Below are 20,106 nucleotides of genomic sequence, written 5' to 3' on the forward strand. Positions count from 1 at the left end.
CGTTAAAACTGCAGCCTTCCAAATTAACAGGAATAATTATGCTGTCTGTTCGGGAGTGTATGCCAGGTAAAAGGATCTATCACCACACCCTCCATTGTTATTCCTAGCACAGCCTTTCAACAATCCAAATAATTCGTTCGTATGCATAGATTAAGCACAACCAGAGCTCCCTTGAGAACATGTCGTGCCATATACTCTACCGTATCGATCCAGTGTGTCTATCATGTCCTAATAATTAGACACGACATTTGTGTCTACAAGTAAATTAGCCAGCTTTTGGACAAGGCTTTCTCTGGTGATTTGGATATCTTGGTAAAAGCCAGATATTCAATTATCTCTTTTCTGATCTTGTCTTAATGACACATGTTAGGCGATTCAAACTTGTTTGTTCTTTTTGAGTGATACCATCTACATGATTTCATTGCGGTGAATCCCATTATCCACGGAAGACGTTGTTGGTACGGGCTTCACATATTAGAAATCTTTTATTTTCTCATGGCTTTGGATTTGCATGGTTAAATCAGACAGTGGGTAATGTAACTCTGTTTCTTAAACGTTTCCGAGAACAGTCAGTTAATATGTTCCATCAAGAATGGCATTCGACTCTCGAAAATAGTTCAAGGTATGATCTATATAGGTCCTTTAAGAGCCTTATCCAACCAGAAATATATTTATCTGTATTGACATCAAGAAATATCAGTGGCACATTTGTTCAGCTCCGACTAGGTTTATTAGATTTAAGTATTAATAAAGGAAGAAGATTGTCTATAGAAAGAAATATGAGAATTTGTCCATTATGCACTTCATCTATTGAAGATGAAATTCATTTTAAATTTGTATGTCCATGTTATGATGATCTTAGAAGAATATATATTTTAAGTAATTATCTATCAAAATATCCAACGTTAGCCTTTGTCTCGATTCTCACTTCCAGAAATGAAACTGTTATCCGTAACCTTTCTCTATTTGTAAAACATGCTGTTGTCTTAAGAAATGATAGGTTATCTAAGCAATAACCATTATAATTGCCATTGTATTATGTACTGTAATTATGTATATTTATGCAACTCCTTGTATATGGGCCGGAGGTCTTGAATACAATAAACTTGACTTGACTTGACTTGGCTGAGTGTGTTCATATGTATTGATAAGTAACTATGAGTTTGTTAAACATTTTCCTCTGCGTTCTCGAGGTTCTAATTGCATAGCACCATTCTTTGACAGTGCTTTTTAAACCTGGATGCATATTTTACTTCCACTGGCTGAATCCAAATTACCTTCTTCATAATTAACGATTGTGACCCAGGTTTTAATGTTGTGATCAGCTCTGGAGTTGCGTCCAGGGATGACCGTTGGTTCTAATTTCAAATTCGATTCTTCTCTTCTTGTCTTGATAATGATTCTTCTCTTCTTGTCTTGATAATGATTCTTCTCAACATTAGCTCATGGGTTACGTAACGGCGGGACCGAAAGTGGCGCTCACTCACACAGTGCGCCAGTGCACAGACAAGGGCCCAGATGTAAATACAGTTTTATTTGAGACATGCGCATTACCCAGTTCCTTTAGCAACTGAAGACGGTCTGTCCATAATACTCATTCCCAGAAGTGTATATAAATTTATTACTCTCCCGAATACTGCAGTGTAATATTTTTACGTAATTATTACACTTGTGTAATACCGCTAGACGTATGACGTCATAATGGTTTACAGTTATGACGTCACAATGCTAATACCTCTGTCACAATGGTATTAGACTTAGAAAATTAAACGAGACTCACCTGTAATTTACCGCCTCGTGGCGTGTCTGTCACTACTACTGTGCTATTATTAGAACTCGGAGCCTTGTCGAGTTTCCGGGGTTTAGTGATGCAGGTGAAACTGAATCGGTGCTTGTAGCACCTGTGTTAGTAGATATACACTTGTCTGACGCAGAAACACCTTTCCGCGAATCACCTGAGGTGGACTTCTTGCCACTTCGATCTGCCATAATCAATCGTTCCTCTCTCGAGGAATAAAACGTCTATTCCCACACTAAGTAAAATCGTATAAACTCCACGACAGTTCAGTTTACAACTGAGTTCAAATATCCATGTGAGTATATATCCATGTGAGTATATATCCCAGAACTCGGATAGCACGGGTCTCTTTTAAAAACGGCTATATCTACTGCACGTGAACTCAAGGTGACCTTGTCCTCGACAAAGTAAAACCAACCCGGGTCTTCGGCGTGACGTAAAACTGACAAATTATCCAGCAGTTCACGTATAAAATACACAAAAAAAAGCCTACACGTAGGCCTGAAGTTACATCTAGTTAGAGAAACAGACAGACAGCATCTACCTCGTAGGTACAAAACTGTTTCCTAACTTCTACCGTCACAAGTTCTCAACGTGACCTACCGCTCGAAAGCAACATGGCGCACTGACGCTCGATCGCACTGCGCAATCTCATGGGAACCGGAAGCATTGTGACGTAGCAGAACTTGCTTGACTCGCGGAAAGCTGAATGTCATCACACTGTTAATAGGCAGTTTCTATCAATTTATGTTGGAGAGGTGAGGTTAGGTGAGGTGAAATTCGGTTTAACGTCGTACTTGAGAATATTTCGCTCATATGACGACGTGCATGCGTGTGTATAATGTACGTGCGGCTGCTTGTACTAGCCCAGACTGAAGCTGGTTTTATAGTGCTAGCCCACTGAGATACCATGTCGCAGTGAAGCATGAATATTTTAACGTCTTTTGGTATGACGCTGTCGGGGATCGAACCCGCGACCTTCTGCTCTCCGGGCGGACGCTCTAAACACTACACCACGGAGGCGGTCTATTATGTTGAGAGTAATAAACAGAATACTAAACTCGCTTCCGTGAAATACCATTTTATTAAACTCGTGAAAGATTTAGTATCTGTTATAACTGTTAAAATAATTGCATTAAAAATTGTAGGTCATCAGACTACCGCAGCCTGACGCTATTATATGATTAGTCGTCACAAACATTATCGCATGCTGCACGTGCAATGTACGGGTCAGGGAATAAAGGGCGGCAGTCTTGTCGCAGTCGTCACCCAGTCGACATGTTGTGTGATTTGTGTATGGAACAATCAATGGTAATAATTAACGAACCTAACATTTGGCGACGAGGATGGGATATCATGGGGCTGAAGATTTACAGAGATGTTTAAGAACGGTAATGGTTTCCGAAGTCTGTTGAATGAACATTTCTGTTGTGAATACGACACTATGGCGAGGTGTGTTGACCACTGCACGGGACACTAGCGCACGTGGGTTTGAGTTGAGACATTTGAATTACGTAAGTAGTTTCGCCCGTCATGAAGTAGGAAGCGGCGGTCAAGGTATTGTGTTTCGCTCTTCTGGATTTATTAGTATTTACAGATGATATGACAACTTCCAATGTGTTACTGGGATTGTCGGAATTTAACCCCGGAAGTCGACTTGGGAAGAGTGGTGCGAGATTCTGTCACATGTTTTCGCGGCCAACGAAATTGACGACACATCGAAGAAAAGAAGTATTTTGTTAGTTTCATGTGGAACAGAGACTTATCAGTTAATAAGAGCTTTAGTTCAACGGGCTAAACCTGGTGACAAGTCGTACGATGACCTGGTACAGTTGTTGCAAGAACATTTCACGCCTCGACCTTCAGAAATAGTTCAGAGATTCAAATTTCATTCACGAAATAGGAAGCATGGTGAAAGTGTTTCTGCGTATGTGGCTGAATTGAGAAAACTAACTGATGGATGTAACTCCGGTATTACTCTGCAGTCTATGTTGAGAGACAGGATTGTGTGTGGAATAGGAGATGACAATATTCAGAAGAAACTGTTGTCGGAAACTTCATTAACTTTTGATAATGCATTGAAGATTGCAATGGCTATTGAGACAGCAAATAGGAACTTACAGGATATTCATGGAGATAAACCGGTGAGTCAAGTGAATGTTATGCATAAGACTGAAAGCAAATCTTGTGGATATGTTCAGAAGTCACGTAATGGCCATGGTAAAGGATACTTCCGTCCCCTCCTCTGGTAGCACAGACACATCTTGTGCTTCACTTGTAGCAGTTTCATGCTGGATATCTTCCTCTGGCAGATCAACACTAGGCACATCAACAACAACATTATTATCTTGTTTTATTGTTGCCTCCCTCTGCAGATCTATGCACATCACAAACAGGATCTGATAGTGGCACTCTAGCTCTCACATGATCCACATGCCTCCTAACCACTCTACCATCGGTCAACTTGACGATGTATGACAATGGACCGGTTACACTATCAATCTGCCCACTTATCCACTTAGGCCCTGATGTGAAATTCCTAACCCACACATGGTCAGAAACTTGAAATTCTCTGCATTTCACTTTTTGAAGACTGTTCCACCAATTTATGTTGGCTTTTCTTCACCCTTTCTTCACATTAAGTCCAATCTAGAACGTAGCCTTCGTCCCATGAACAACATCGACGGTGATATCCCTGTTGTAGATTGTGGTGTTATTCTATATGCGAATAACATTCTGTGAAGTTTGGTAGCAACTGAGTCACCTTCACTTTTCTTCAATCCCTCTTTAACTATCTGCACTGCTCTCTCAGCTAACCCGTTTCCAGCTGGATGATTCGGCGAAGTGGTGATGTGCTCTACACCATTCTTTGACATGAACATGGCAAATTCCTCCCCCACAAAAGCTGTAGCATTATCCGTTACAACTGTTTCAGGTAATCCGTAGGCAGCAAACAGTCGACGTAGCTGGTTGATGGTTGACGACGCAGTAGATGACGTTACTGGAACACATTCAATCCACTTGGAATGCGCGTCAATGATCACCAGGAACGTATGTCCCATGAATGGACCAGCATAGTCCATATGCACTCTTTGCCAGGGTTTCGAAGGATACTCCCAAGGATGTAGAGGCGCGTTGCTTGGAGAGTTTCTGTTTTCTTGACAACTGTCGCAACTGTTGACAATGTTTTCTACATCCGTATCAAGATGAGGCCACCATACATAGCTACGGGCGAGGCCTTTCATTCTGGTTATTCCGGGTGTGACTGGTGAAGTTCAGACAGTATCACTGGTCTGAGAGTTGCAGGGATCACTACTCTTGAACCTCTCAATAGGCATCCATCCATGACGCTCAGTTCAGTTCTAACTTTGTAGTACTGTTCTAAGTAGGTTTCAAGATTACTTCGTCCAGGCCAACCTCGGATCACATATTCGCGAACAAGACACAATGTTTTGTCTTTTCCGTTTCTTTGCGAATATCTTCAGATCTCACGGGTAGTGTTTCTTCAAGTTGATGAAGCATGAGTACTGTCATTTCAGGTTTAGGTTCACCTGTATCTGGAGCTGGTAATCCTACTCAATGCATCCGCATTGGTGTAAGCTGTACCTTTCTTATGCACAATTGTGTAGTAATACGCTCTCAGTAGTATAGACCATCTCTGCACTCTGGGTGAAACCATCTGAGGCACAGGGTTATGTTCACTGAATAATGACATCAATGGCTTGTGATCTGTAACAATCTGGAAATGTCTACCATACACATATTTGTGAAACTTGCGAAGTCCAAATATCTCACTCAAGCCTTCTCTATCCAACTGTGAATAATTCTGTTCTGCTTTAGATAGTGTCCTAGAAGCAAAACTGATAGGTCTTTCTGTACCATCAGGTATCTCTGTGTGCCAACGCCACTCCAACACCATAGGGCGATGCATCACACTGTAGTAGTAGAAGCTTGCTGTTGTCGAAGTGTATGAGTACATCTGATGATTGTAGGAGTCTCTTGGACTTCTCAAATGCTTGGCATTCAGGCTTTCCCCATTTCCACTTGACATCCTTCTGGAGCAACTTGTACAAGGGAGAGAGTGTGTCTGGTAGATTCGGCATTCAATAGTTCAGTATCCCAAGATAAGCTCTGAGTTCTTTCACATTCTCTGGTTTCTTGGCATTCTGAATTGCTGAAATCTTCTTCTCCACTGGGTGAAGACCTTCACTGTCTAATCTGTATCCCAGGTATTCCACCTCATCAGCTAAGAACACACATTTGTCCTTTCTCAAGCGCAGTCCTGCATCCGACAATCTCTGCAACACTTGATCCAAGACTTGCAAATGTTCATTGTCATTCATCCCTGAATTGATGATGTCATCAAGGTATCCTGCAGAACGTCTTATTCCTTGCAGTAGGTTTTCAATCATTCGCTGGAATATAGCAGGTGCAGATGAAACTCAAAGGGTAGTCTGGTATATCTGAATAATCCTCTGTGTGTATTGACCACAACATACTTCCTAGACTCCTCATCAACACAAGCTGTTGATATGCATGACTCATATCAAGTTTTGAGAACTTCTGCCCTCCTGATAGTCTAGTACACAAGTCTTCCAAGGTAGGTATCGGGTACTGCTCCAATCTTGAGGCACGGTTCACTGTCAGTTTGAAGTCCCCACAGATTCTGACAGTTGAATCTGGCTTTAGCACTGGAACAATAGGACAGGCCCATTCTGAGTATTTCACTGGCTCAATAATACCTTCCTGGAGTAAGCGATCTAGTTCAACGTCTATCTTCTGACGTAGGGCATACGGCACTGATCTTGCTTTGTAAAACTTAGGGGTAGCGTCTGGATGCACATAAATATGAGCTTTAAACCCTTTCAATGTCCCAAGACCTTCTTCAAAAATAGCAGCATGTTTATCTAACACATCTTGAAGTGACAAAGTAGAAGTTTGGACAAAACTCACAGAAGAATCTCTCAAGTCAAAGTTCATTGCTGATATCCATGTTCTGCCTAACAGATTCGGCCCAGTACCTCGCGATAAGGCCACTTGTAGTGTATAAGATTGACCTTGGTATGTAACATCCACAGCTGTGAAACCTTATACTTCCTGTCCGGTGTAACTTGTAAGTGGTACACAGTTATCCTGCAACACTGATGTCACAAGTCCAAGTTTATTTGCAGTTTCTTCATTTACAATTGTCACTGGATATCCTGTATCAATCTCAAATGTTACTGGAATGTTTACAAACATTAACAGTGATGAAATATGGCTCAGGGTGCTTGGAGTTACTCCGAAAGTTCTGTGTGGTAACATGAAATAAAGAATTCTCAAACAAATCCTCAGGATTCTCACTGTTTTCAGATTCAGTCCTTACAGTATTCACTTTCTGTTTAGAACTTCGTGTATATTTCTGAGTTGAAGATTTCTCTGATCTACACACTTGCTTAACATGTCCCTCTTGCCACAGTTATGACATTTCTCATTCTTGTAAAACACAAGTTTGGCTTATGATTAGTTTTACCACATCTGAAACAAGGCTTCTGACCCTCACCATATCCACCATGAAACTGCTACAAGTGAAGCACAAGATGTGTCTGTGCTACCAGAGGAGGGACGGAAGTATCCTTACCTCCTCACACCTGTGCTACGACGCTCAACCAGAGTGAGACAACCGCCAGCATATTTCGGAGACTTTGTGTCAAAATAACTTGTTTGTCAGTCAGTGTGACCTAGTGTAGGTCAAAGTGACATTGTCAGTGACATATAGTTAAATGATGGACTTTAACTTTTTATTTTACTAGTTTCAGTATAAACAGAGGACATTTAATTTGAAGCAAGTCTTTATTCCTTTGCTGTTAAACTCATAAGATTTAAGTTTATTATAAGAAATTTTGTTTAAGGACTGCCTACATCCAAAGTAACTTAAATCTTAGAGGAGGCGGATGTTATAACTGTTAAAAATAATTGCATTAAAACTGTAGGTCATCAGACTACCGCAGCCTGACGCTATTATATGATTAGTCGTCACAAACATTATCGCATGCTGCACGTGCAATGTATGCAGGTCAGGGAATAAAGGGCGGCAGTCTTGTCGCAGTCGTCACCCAGTCGACATGTTGTGTGATTTGTGTATGGAACAATCAATGGTAATAATTAACGAACCTAACAGTATCAAACTCGCTTTCGCTCGTTTGATACCAAATCATTAACTCGTTTAATAAAAATGGTATTACACGGAAGGTCGTTTAGTATCCTCTATATATTAGATTGTGTTTAAGATGATACTTGTCCTTAACAATGGATCGATATTAACGATATTAAACTCAGCAAACAAAAGGCTATTAACTTGCGTGTTTGTGTCGCTGTAAGTACTTTTATGACACAACCAGATGAGCTACAGAACATGTCCCGTCACACACAAACCGATCTCAGCACTACCATAACCTCCAGACTTTCACACAGACCTACAATAGCCTTAGCGATATGATTGCTTTGCACTATTGGTCCTTAAGAACAATGTGGATGTCTCTTGTTAGCACGACCTTCTTGAAAGACAGAACACAGACCATTAGCAATGAATTATTGAGTCGGCCTCAGCCGGTGTTGGGGATTGGCTTGAGTGGACATGGGATTCAATATTCTTAAATGGAAGCGAATGGATAAATCTGCCAGAACTTATATTAGAGGAAGGCTAAGTAAACGAAGATACAGATTATGTTAGGAACACGCTGCATCGTCATATATATTTCTAGTTTTTTTATTTTTGATAAAATACATACGATCACTAAACATCATTACTTCTGTACCAGCTTTATTAGATTTAGCTGGATGTAACACAACTCGGATAGGTAGGATAACTGCTCACGGAGAACCCAGCTACTCTTTAAAACCAACAGCGTGGTTCTAACAATCAAGAATCAAATGCAAGGGCTGTTAGATTCGAACCCTCCATCACAGCATCCGGTATGATGAAGGGATCCACGGGAGTACACTGAAGTTCATTTTGTTGAAAGATTGCTGGGCCTAGATTTTCGAAGCTCTCTTAGCGCTAAGATAGTCGTAAGTGCCATACATTAACATTACATTACGACTATCTTGGCGCTAAGAGAACTTCGAAAATCTAGGCCCTGGTGGTTATCTTGGTTGCAAGAAAAACAGTTCAATCAGTAATTACAAGAATCTCACTGACATGCATATGCTCGATAATACTGAATTCCTCGCAGACAACGAGTTATTTTCTAAGTTACCCATGCACTCGGGGACGTCAACATCTACATTCATCCACATGCTGTAGCAACAGTAAACGATATCAGGGTCACAAGTAGGTCGGTATTGTGCTCAATAGAAACCTGACTTACAGCCTGGTCTGCTCGGAACCTTGACATCAACAGGCTGTATTCTGTGAAGGACTGTATTGATCTGTGCCAAGATTCTAGTGCTGAGGCGATATACCAGAACTATTAAATGTCTTTGTGCGGTTCCACTCCTTGCAACAATAATAGGTTTGATTCCTTCCTTGCAACAATTATATATATTTATGTAGAATGAAATGTGGTTGGCACTAATAGCCTTCAGTCCATTAGAATCAAACAGATTCCTGTCATCATGACACGGTAAAACATCCATATTTTGTCTAATTGGTGAAAACATTTGAGACATTGTGAAAACATGTTTGTGTGTTCCATTTGTTTGATTGATTGTTTAAGATAATCTGAGATATCAGTTGACATTATATTTATAAAATGCAATAACATTGCAAATTGGAGTAAAATGCGTTAAGAAGCAAATATCTTTAAAAAGTATCTGATATCACACACAAGTATCTACACATACTGGCACTCACATTCATTTAGTGAACTGTTTACGAGCTACTTCTGTTGCCCGGATACGTCGGCCATTGCAAGGTAATATGGCTACCATGCGGTGATCTACATATTGAATAAATAGTACAGGGAGAGGGCCATGATTGAAGAGGAATTCAATGTGACCTTCTCGGACATTATTTAGAATAGAAGTTTTAAATACCAAATGAAACAATTCTACTCAACATCTGTTTTTGTTTACAGGAGATGGTGGTGGAAATCAGTCAACATTTACACGTAGGTATTTCTTAATCCCTCGCCTTGCCTATTGCATGAAACTTGGTGTGTGTGCATCTCGTCCTTTTCGTTTTCTCAGTTATAGAACGTCTCGGGACTAATTTGGGTTTAAGTCGAGTTGGGACATTTTAATATTCACGAGGCTGTCTGTTGCAGATTCCCAGTCAAAATAGTTCAATGATTTATGAACATTTCACTTGTGTACAGCAAAAAAGTACTAAGACGAAGTATGAATAGCACATGATTGTTCAGCAATGTATTAAGGACAAAAAAGAATAAGACATATTTGAATATAATGCCAAGAGCACATACAACAATAAACTATTGTATTTACATATACAGTTGTATACATATCCATAGTTCCCGCTCTTTCGACAGGTCGTAGCAGTATAAAAGACGAGATCTGGGAGCTATAAAATACAAATAAATATAACAACATCTGAAATTCACCGTAATTTGCTGTGACGAGTTAAGTCCTCTGGGACGCCAGAGATCTATGATCATGTGTCTGAATGCCGTGTAGCCCCGAATATGTTTCTTGGCTCAGTTTGTCGTTTTACGCCGCACTCAACAATATGCCAGCTATATGGCGGCGATCTGTAAATAATCGAGTCTGGACCAGACAATCCAGTGATCAAGAGCATAAGCATCGATCTGAGCAATTGGGTTAAGATGACATGTATCAACCCAGTCAGCGAGCCTGACCACCCGATCCCGTTAGTCGCCTCTTACGACAACCATGGGTTGCATATGATCAATTCTAACCTGGATCTTCACGGGTTTGTCAAGGCAACATATCATGGGTGTCACCAAAGTATTAACGCGTAAGGCCTGCAGGTATTCCCTTCATCAAGGCGACACGTCGTGATATAACATGCACACTGTTAACTGCGGCGTTAAACCCAACTCACTAAACATAGAAAGAGTCGGTCTGTGGTGTCCAGGGAATCATAGTATCGTGGTGGGTTGAAATCTGAGCCCATCACAGTGTAGGGTGACCAATTGTATTGCATTCGTAACTACTCGTGTCATTCCGGTCACGGAAAGAGGCGAGTAGTTACGAATGATTGTATTGGTTCCGATGGCCAGACTCGGTCACGTGACTAACTGCATGTTCATAATATCAAGTACCGGCTTATCTGATCTACATTCGATTATTTACAGACCGCTGTTATATTGCTTGAATATTACTAGTTGTGGCGTAAAACAACAAAAAATGACAAAATATAACATAAGAATGAAATATTAGAATGAGATTACGGCCTCGACCTCATATTTAGAATAGTCCATAGCAATCTATCCTGGTCGAAGGCGGCGAGTTAGCGGATTGGATGGTGTGGCTGGGAGACGTGTGTCGTCATGGCCGATGGCGTTTTTTCATCATATTGCATGTCTTAGATTTAGATATATGCATATAGGTAGAATAGTGTAGTGTGGCGCAAAACAACGAACAATACAGCCGATCTACCACACAGGTAATGATGTCCAATTAAGACAGTGCACGAAACAAGTCAAGTTAAATGAATATTATGAAGGATATATTTCAGTTTTCCAGTTGTGTTCGACCTGCGTTTGTTTATCAAACACAAAAGCCATTTCCTGTTAGTGTGTAAATAATTCTATAATGTATATTGATTGTGATATTACATGACCTGTATCAACCTGGATCTGTATCAGGTTCCAGCTATCGTATATTTGATTTACTTGTGTCTGTCGCAGTGTAAGGTGATTCCGCTAGTTCAAATCACTTTGGCACCCCACTGACCCATTAACCTAAAATGTATGTTTTCACTTAGGTAAGACTTGTTGCGTTTACTAATATCAATATGCACTTACCCCCCTACGCCACCCCCATCCCATCCCCGATCCCTTCCCGGATCCACCAATGCTCTGTGACAGAATATCACCCGTGCAATCAGGCTAAAACATACAGTATGTAAATACCATTGAACACTCTCCGAGAAGCTGTCGGTGTGTCTGTGTGTTATGTTTTATGCATGATATTTTGACCTGTACAGACAAGATATTGACGACTAGTATTACATGTGTACATATATACATGAACGCTGATTCTTCAACCATACATGAGTAGATACATATATTTCCTTTTCATCGTTTTTCCATTATTAGAGTCAATGAGATTCACAACCGCCTTCAGCAATATTCATCAATCAATTTTAGGGAGCATCTGATTATTGGTCTCATATTTTAATGGTGACCCGAACCCGGGCGTGACGACAGACAGCCTACACCAATAGGGTAACACCTTAGCACACGTACCCACGCACACACACGCACGCGCACACACATAAAACGCCACACATACACACCGATACACATACACACACAAAACACACACTTACAAAGACACATGCACGCACTGGCATCCCACCACATCAATCCCCGAAACTTTTTATCGTATATGGACACCATTTCTAAGACGTTCATTGCTTATTTCCTCTTTAGCATGGGATCAATGTTATTCAAATGAAATGGCTTCCTTCACACGAAGGCTGGGGACATCCATAGAAGGGCCGACCAGCTCCGAATGTAAACAATAAAGGCTGCGCCATTAAACTGCTTTCCAAAATGTATTTTTCTTCTACGACCTCCACAGGGTTGCCTGGTCTCCTCCACGCATTGAGGCATCATGTCGGTGTTAACAATTCTAGTGTTGTCTCTGTGGAATGATTGCAGTGTCAGACTTCAACCAACCCACCGCCGTCGCCAACTACATCATCATCCTCATCTTCCTCTTCCCCGTCGTCGTCATGTCCATCATGTGCTTCCTCCGGGTCAGGTCCAACAGGATCAGTCGGAGGGACAAGGGCTACAGGAGTCGGAGGGAATACCTGTACAGGTGAGAGATGTGTGGGGTGGGGCGATGGACCTCAACGCGGATACAGCTTTTCTTGAGGGGAGGGATCCATGTTGGGATCACAAGTCAACGCAGGGTTGGAGATCATTTCTGGATGTTTTGTAAATGAAAATGTCCCGCATACACCCGCATTTTCACTCAGTCACTCAATATAATCATCAGAAATAGCAGTGAACACTAAAGTTTGACCCTTGGTATTATAACGGCAATATACCGAGTGTTTTGCGTCTTCCGAAAATGCCTCTTAGAGACATCAATCACTACCTTAAGTGCCCCTGTGTCAGATGTCGTACGAACCAGACGAGATATAGACACACGGACATCCTCTCACATCAACGCCCACGTCGTCAGCAACTGCGGCATCCGTGGTGATACTTCCACGCCGTCGACAATGTAATCAGTCGGAGAGATACGTTTCATAGATTCGTCTGAACAGCTATTACTCTTCGATACGCATGAATAGTTTTGGGATTTTTCTGACTTATTAGCCCAATAGAAAACGGTACTATGGAAATGGGGATGCGGCTTTATCAATATATGAAACTATGTTACAATGTCGTCTGTGTTGTTGCTAGGTTTGTTCTTATAATCTGTAACATTGAACGAAAGGTCGATTTTGCTTTAAGGGAACTTGAGCAGTGTACAGCACAGCTTTTGGAGTCCATTAATGTTATTCTGTCAAATTGTAATACGTAGCGATACTGACTGTTTGCGATGGGGGGCGGTGGGGTAGCCTAGTGGTCAAAGCGTTGGCTCGTCACGCCGAAGACCCGGGTTCGAATCCCCACATGGGTACAATGTGTGAAGCCCATTTCTGGTGTCCCCCGCCGTGATGTTGCTGGAATATTGCTAAAAGCGGCGTAAAACCAAACTCAGTCAGTTTGCGATGGTAGTCTGCACATAATATCTGCAACTATGCCTACGTTATTAAGGAACTGGGGTATAGTAGTGTCAAAATTAAAAAGTAGTTTGAAATATAGTTCAAAATCAGGGGCGATGGGATTAAAGTGTTAACTCATCACGAAGAGGGCCCGACACCCGCCATGACTGAAGCCCATTCCTGTGTCCGCCGCCGTGATATTGATGGAAGAGTTCCTAAAAGTGGCATAAAATCATACACACTTAATATCGACATTACCATCATAAGGATCATACAAAAGCCTTGAACTGATTAGATTCGCCAAATGGATGGTTCAGTCATCAGAGGCGCTGCAATTTGTTGTGTAGTGTTGACTTTGTTTTGTTTGTTGCTCAACGCCGCATTCAGCAATAGTCCAGCTATAGGGCGGCAGTGTTACGACGTAAATTGTAATAAAAACGCAATTTGTAATACTTGCAGCAAATTGTAATAAATTTGACGTAAATTGTAATAAAAACGTAAATTGTAATAAAAACGCAATTTGTAATACTTGCAGCAAATTGTAATAAATTTGACGTAAATTGTAATAAAAACGTAAATTGTAATAAAAACGCAATTTGTAATACTTGCAGCAAATTGTAATAAATTTGACGTAAATTGTAATAAAGACGTAAATTGTAATAAAAATTGACGTAAATTGTAATAATTTTAGTTGCGGTAAAATGTAATAAATATCTACGTAAATTGTAATAACAGTTTTAATCATTCGCAAATACGCGTGTGTTTGTTTTTCGTTGCATTTCATACATCGTATAAGCTTGTTAAGACGATAACTCAAGCAAGAAATGATGGATTTTGTTCACATTTGGTACCAAGGTGTATTGGCGAGATTCACCGACACCAGTTATATTGAGTGACCTTGAGATAATTTGCAAGGTCACAGCAAAAATGTGAGGGTTTTGCCAATATAAGTGAGTGAGTGAGTTTAGTTTTACGTCGCACTCAGCAATATTCCAGCTATATGGCGGTGGTCTGTAAATAATCGAGTCTGGACCAGACAATCCAGTGATCAACAGCATGAGCATCGATCTGCGCAGTTAGGATGTGATGACATGTGGTCAACCAAGTCAGAAAGTCTGACCACCCGATCCCGTTAGTCGCCTCTTACAACAAGCATGGGTTACTGAAGATCAATATTCTAACCCGGACCTTCACGGGTAGAATGGAGTTGCTTCCTTACAGAACGGGTTCGAATCCCGGCTAGCCTTGATTGTGTTTTCAATGTTTGTCAGCGCAGCGCAATACCTGTAAACGTCGGCTGCATCACGTGGTACAGGTATATCACGTCGGCCTCTTCCATCCAAATTTAGATGACACGCCTTGATACCTGTATAACAGCCTCACTCATACACTGTATATTTTCAGGGTCCACTCTTTAGCCTCTGCGCTCCGGTTGCTCCTGAGCTCTCCCAGCCACTGACCGATGGCCACTTGTCCAAGAGCGGATCCTGCAGTTCTCAGTTGTCTAAAAAATCCAAAGAATTGGAAAAGGTTGACGATGCTTCTATCAAATCTGTTTGATGAACGCCTGGCGAACATTCCTATATGTAACCCCATGTGTGTATATATTCTCAGCTGACATCACCCTTCTTCGTGTCTCACTAAAACATGCCCGTAAGCTGTCTACCTGTGAATATGTCTTTAAATTTGTATATTTTCTAATTTATTGTTGCATTAGTTAAAAAGAAAATTATGACTATGACTCAAAGGTAGTTAGCATCGCCCGTTTGTTTCATATGATTATAGTTAACCGGTCATGACTGTGACTGTTTTTCTTTCTATTTTCTAAACTAGTTTGGCCAACTAAATAACCGCACTTGTAACATTCGTTATGTGCATGGCAGGGAGCCCCAGTGGTCTCGGGTGCCGCAGAGTTTCAGAGTTGCATCCCTTAGAAGTCCCAAAAATCAGCACTATAAGACCACATAAAATACATTTCTTGTTTCTCATCCCTTTTTATAAAAGAACATGGGAAGGTAGGGCGGATTTTACTTTTATTTTTTAATATTTTTTCTTCTGATTTTCTATACAATGTTAGTGTAAAACTTGGAATATCGGAAGCTGAGACGGATTTCGGAAGTCTGCCGGCTTTATACACGCAAATGTACCAGTGAAAAATAAATTTAAAAAAAAAATACAAATTAGGGTCGGGCCAAATTTTAGGTTGGGGAGGTAATGGGAAACAATAAATTATTTTTATATGACCTAACAGCGCTCATGGGTTAGCCTAGAGGTTAAAGCGTTCGCTCGTCACGCGGAAGACACGAGTTCGATTCCCACATGGACACAATGTGTGAAGCCTATTTCTGGCGTCCCCCGCCGTGATATTGCTGTAATATTGCTAAAAGCGGTGTAGAACTAAACCTACTCACTTTGTTGGTAGCTCCATGTTTGTGATGTAAATATGTACATATTTGTAATTCATTTACGACTAGGCTGGAACAGAGAACACCGTATCTGCAGATTCAATACATCAATGTTCATTCCCAATGTGAAATGACAGAAACACCTTAAATGCGTTTGCACACGGCAAAGATTACAATGTTGCATTTGGTTGACTCAAACCAACGTTGTGTCGCCTTAAGCGCATTATTTGTGTAAACACAGCCTTGACCAAATATAAAAATGGCTCGTCTAAGAACATCTTGCAAGATGTTATGCGAGACTGTCAATTCATCGTCAATACTGTTGACTTATGTAAATATACTTCAAACAATATGGTTCATGTGTTCTGATAACATGTATATGTGAAGGTCATGCAAACTGCGCCATGAGGAATGTCTATGTACATGATGATGTACATGACCTTATGTCGGGGAACATTCTGGTCAGCAAGTCGGAGAACGTGTATATTTGTATATCCGCCTGCAAGGGAACGACCTAGATCGTGGTCTCCCAGCCTGGGGACGATCTAGGTTGTGATCTACCTGCAAGGGAACGACCTATATAAATCGCAGGCCGCCTGTCTGGGAATGACCTTGGTTGTGATCTTCCTGTCTGGGAATGACCCAGATTGCGGTTTCCCAGTCTGTGAACGACCCAGATTGTGGTCTCCGTCTGTGAAGGACTGCCTGACTGACTGAGTTTGGTTTTACGCCGCTTTTAGCAGTATTCCAGCAACATCACGGCGGGGGACACCAGAAATGGGCTTCACACATTGTACCCATGTGGGGATTCGAACCCGGGACTTCGGCGTGACGAGCCAACGCTTTAACCACTAGGCTACCCCACCGCCCCGTCTGTGAAGGACCCATATTGTGGTCTCCCTGTCTGGGAACGACCCAGATTGTGGTCTCCCTGTCTTGGAACGACCCAGATTGTGGTCTCCTGTCTGGGAACGACCCAGATTGTGGTCTCCGTCTGTGAACGACCCAGATTGTGGTCTCCCTGTCTGGGAACGACCCAGATTGAGGCCTCCCTGTCTGGGAACGACCAAGATTGTGGTCTCCCTGTCTGTGAACGACCCAGATTGCGGTTTCCCTGTCTGTGAACGACCCAGATTGTCGCCTCTCTGTCTGGGAACGACCCAGATTGCGGTTTCCCTGTCTGTGAACGACCCAGATTGTCGCCTCTCTGTCTGGGAACGACCCAGATTGTGGTCTCCCTGTCTGTGAACGACCCAGATTGCGGTTTCCCTGTCTGTGAACGACCCAGATTGTCGCCTCTCTGTCTGGGAACGACCCAGATTGTCGCCTCTGTCTGGGAACGACCAGTAGCTGACATTATGAGCAACGATATACGCCGTAGGGATACGATGGCACGAGTCAACCAGGTCAGCGAGCTTGACAACCCGATGACGTCAACTTCCTCTTACGACAAGCGTACGTTTCTGGAGGTCAATTCTAATCCGGATCTTCGTTTATAGGAATAGGATGACACGAGGTGTATAAGTAAATGACATTTTAGTTTTGTTTTCAATGGCCAGTGTTGGTAAGAGTGAGAACAGGTGTCTTGCTACTTGGCTTGGAAAATGCTGCACAGTGTTTCAATATTTAATATATTTACTATCTGACCAAGAATATTGTAAATAATTTCCTCTTATTTTGTATCATGTACAAACAACACTTTTATACCGACTGAATAAAATATCCAGAATATTACTCACACCTTTCTTTCCATCTTTCGCTTTAGATTATGGTTTGTAAGCGTCATGTGGGTGGAGTGAAGCAGTTTTACACCTCCACCCAAGACGTGTACGGGTATGGTGCCGACACACCAGGAAACAACCAGGGGAGTGTTGGATTCCAGCGGTCGAAAAGGGGCGCAACTCTGTACTGTGAAGGAGACAGGGTCAACCATTGCAAGGAAGGCCAGAACTAGTCAAGACCACAGGGGCGTGTCACGCTTAGAAACAGCGTTAGAAAGACATATAGGTACATAGACCCTACCCTAGTACTATATAAAAGGATGATTTTATATAGTAAGGGTAGTCATATACTATATGTCTCTTCTCTGTTTCTAACACATGGTCAAGGCGTAGTAGTCCTCTGCACAATTATCGTATGAGCACAACTGATGTCATGTAATTGTTAATTACCTATTGTGCACATTTTTTAAATGTATTGCCAGTTTGGACTTTTCTGTGACAGAAATACAAATTATATCTGACCTAGAGCCAGGGTAAAATTATCGTATCGCTGATTTTGAAGTGCCAACAGACAGAAACCATCATGGATTCACTCAAATGTCTTGCCATTATCAAATGACTCTCATACATTATTACTGGACTTGTCCACATAATTACGAATTTTAGGAAATATATATTATATTAATACCTCCCAAGTTTTGTTTCTCTTGGGGTTTAACGCAGCGCTCAGCAATTATCCAGCAAGGACGGTATGTTAATAATCAACTCTGGACCAGACTTTCTGCCATGCGACATCACGAACATCAGTCAATGCACCCACCATCTCTTGTTAGACTCATTCCAGTGGTTGTTGAAGACAATATCCGACTCTGACCTCTATGGGGTCGTGACAAGTCAAACCAGTATCCAGGCTGACGTTTTGACAGAAGTCCAGGTTGGAGGGGTGGCAACAGAAAAATCTATTTTCAGCGGAATACTTAATATTGCGTCATTGAATGGAGGGTTTGAATTGATCAGTTTGAAAATTGACATCCTTGAGGTTGTTCCTGTGTGATGCGCAGTGACAGGGACACAGGAGTTATCTGCCGTTGATAATTTATCCAAGAACCAGCCAAACTCAACAACACATTCAAGTGTGATAAAAAATGCAATTTTGTTTTCTTATGACTAAAGGAACGGGGGTAGCCTAGTGTTTAAGGCGTTCGCTCGTTACGCTGACGACCTGGGTTCGATTCCCCACAAGGGTACAATGTGTGAAACTACCGAAGACTATAACCAACATATCCAATGCATGGAACAAAATATGCCATCTTCACACAAAAAACATCACACTTCTATTCACCTCCTCCAATCGGGAGAATGTCCAAAGCTTACACAGACAAATGTTTTTTATGAAAGCATTTAAGCGCAAAGTCCATGTTATGAAAATCACTAAAATGACACATACAGCCTGCTTCTCCCTGGAAGCTGTACCACAACTACATAGCTACAACACTGCCAATGTGTCTTTAATTTTAACTCCCTCTTACATGTGTACCAAACCTCATTTAATACTGACCAGAAATGTGGAATGGTCATAGCTAGCTTTACAATATGGCTGGCAAGGTGGTCATAATGAAAATTGGATTCACTGATGGAAAAGAGGAAAAAACTAGTGTTATTTCTGTGGAGATGACATTAATAAAACAAGGGTAAGCATTTTGAGACAAGTTAGGATCATGTCACTCATGCACAGGTTAACATTTATGGTGTGTGGTCCTGTGCATAGAGCTCAGGTCACAAATCAGATGAAGTTAAACAACAATGGGTCCTTGGATGGGTGACCGTGTTTGGCAATTTGACTCCTGAGAGTTATGTGTCTGCCTGCCTGAGAGTAGGACTTTGGTCCTACCCCACAACAAAGCACATGTGATTCATGTGAGTTTGTTCAAAATTGCCTCTCTTCACCCAGCAGAAAATATGACTATAACTCTCTAGCGCCTAACAGGCAGCTTGAGTTATCCAGGGTAATAATAATCAGATTGTTTGGGCGCTTTGAGCATGCATTGTGCATGGAGCAATGCGCATGAGAAATGGACACATTATCGTTATTGTTATACATGACACATATCACCATCTTTTTTGCCACGAGCACCATCTTTCATGGTTAATTGGTATGCTGCTACCTGGGGATCAAACCACCAAACTTGCTCCTTACCCAGTTGAAATACAAGGACTAAAATACCTGGTTTTACAGACCAAGGTACTGTTGTACAAAACAAACTGAGCGTTAAGACTACCTTAAGTCTATGTTAAGGTATGGGAGTTACGGTCACCTTAGCGCTAAGGCTACCT

General features: G+C 41.5%; 1 protein-coding gene across 2 annotated transcripts in view; it reads left to right on the plus strand.

The window, feature by feature from the left end:
- Positions 1-15,903, plus strand: part of LOC124257726 — a 30,141-nt gene extending 14,238 nt beyond the window's left edge. For both annotated transcript variants that reach the window (XM_046691859.1, XM_046691860.1), the window contains exons 2-4: positions 9,856-9,888; positions 12,586-12,748; positions 15,051-15,903. In XM_046691859.1, coding sequence (XP_046547815.1) covers positions 9,856-9,888; positions 12,586-12,748; positions 15,051-15,105 — 251 coding nt within the window. In that variant the 3' untranslated portion in view covers positions 15,106-15,903. The remainder of the gene's footprint in view (positions 1-9,855; positions 9,889-12,585; positions 12,749-15,050) is intronic.
- The last annotated feature ends 4,203 nt before the right edge of the window (positions 15,904-20,106 follow it).

The sequence above is a fragment of the Haliotis rubra genome, unplaced genomic scaffold (genome assembly GCF_003918875.1).
Source record: "Haliotis rubra isolate DU_JTF1 unplaced genomic scaffold, ASM391887v1 Scf67, whole genome shotgun sequence".
Lineage (NCBI taxonomy): Eukaryota > Metazoa > Mollusca > Gastropoda > Lepetellida > Haliotidae > Haliotis > Haliotis rubra.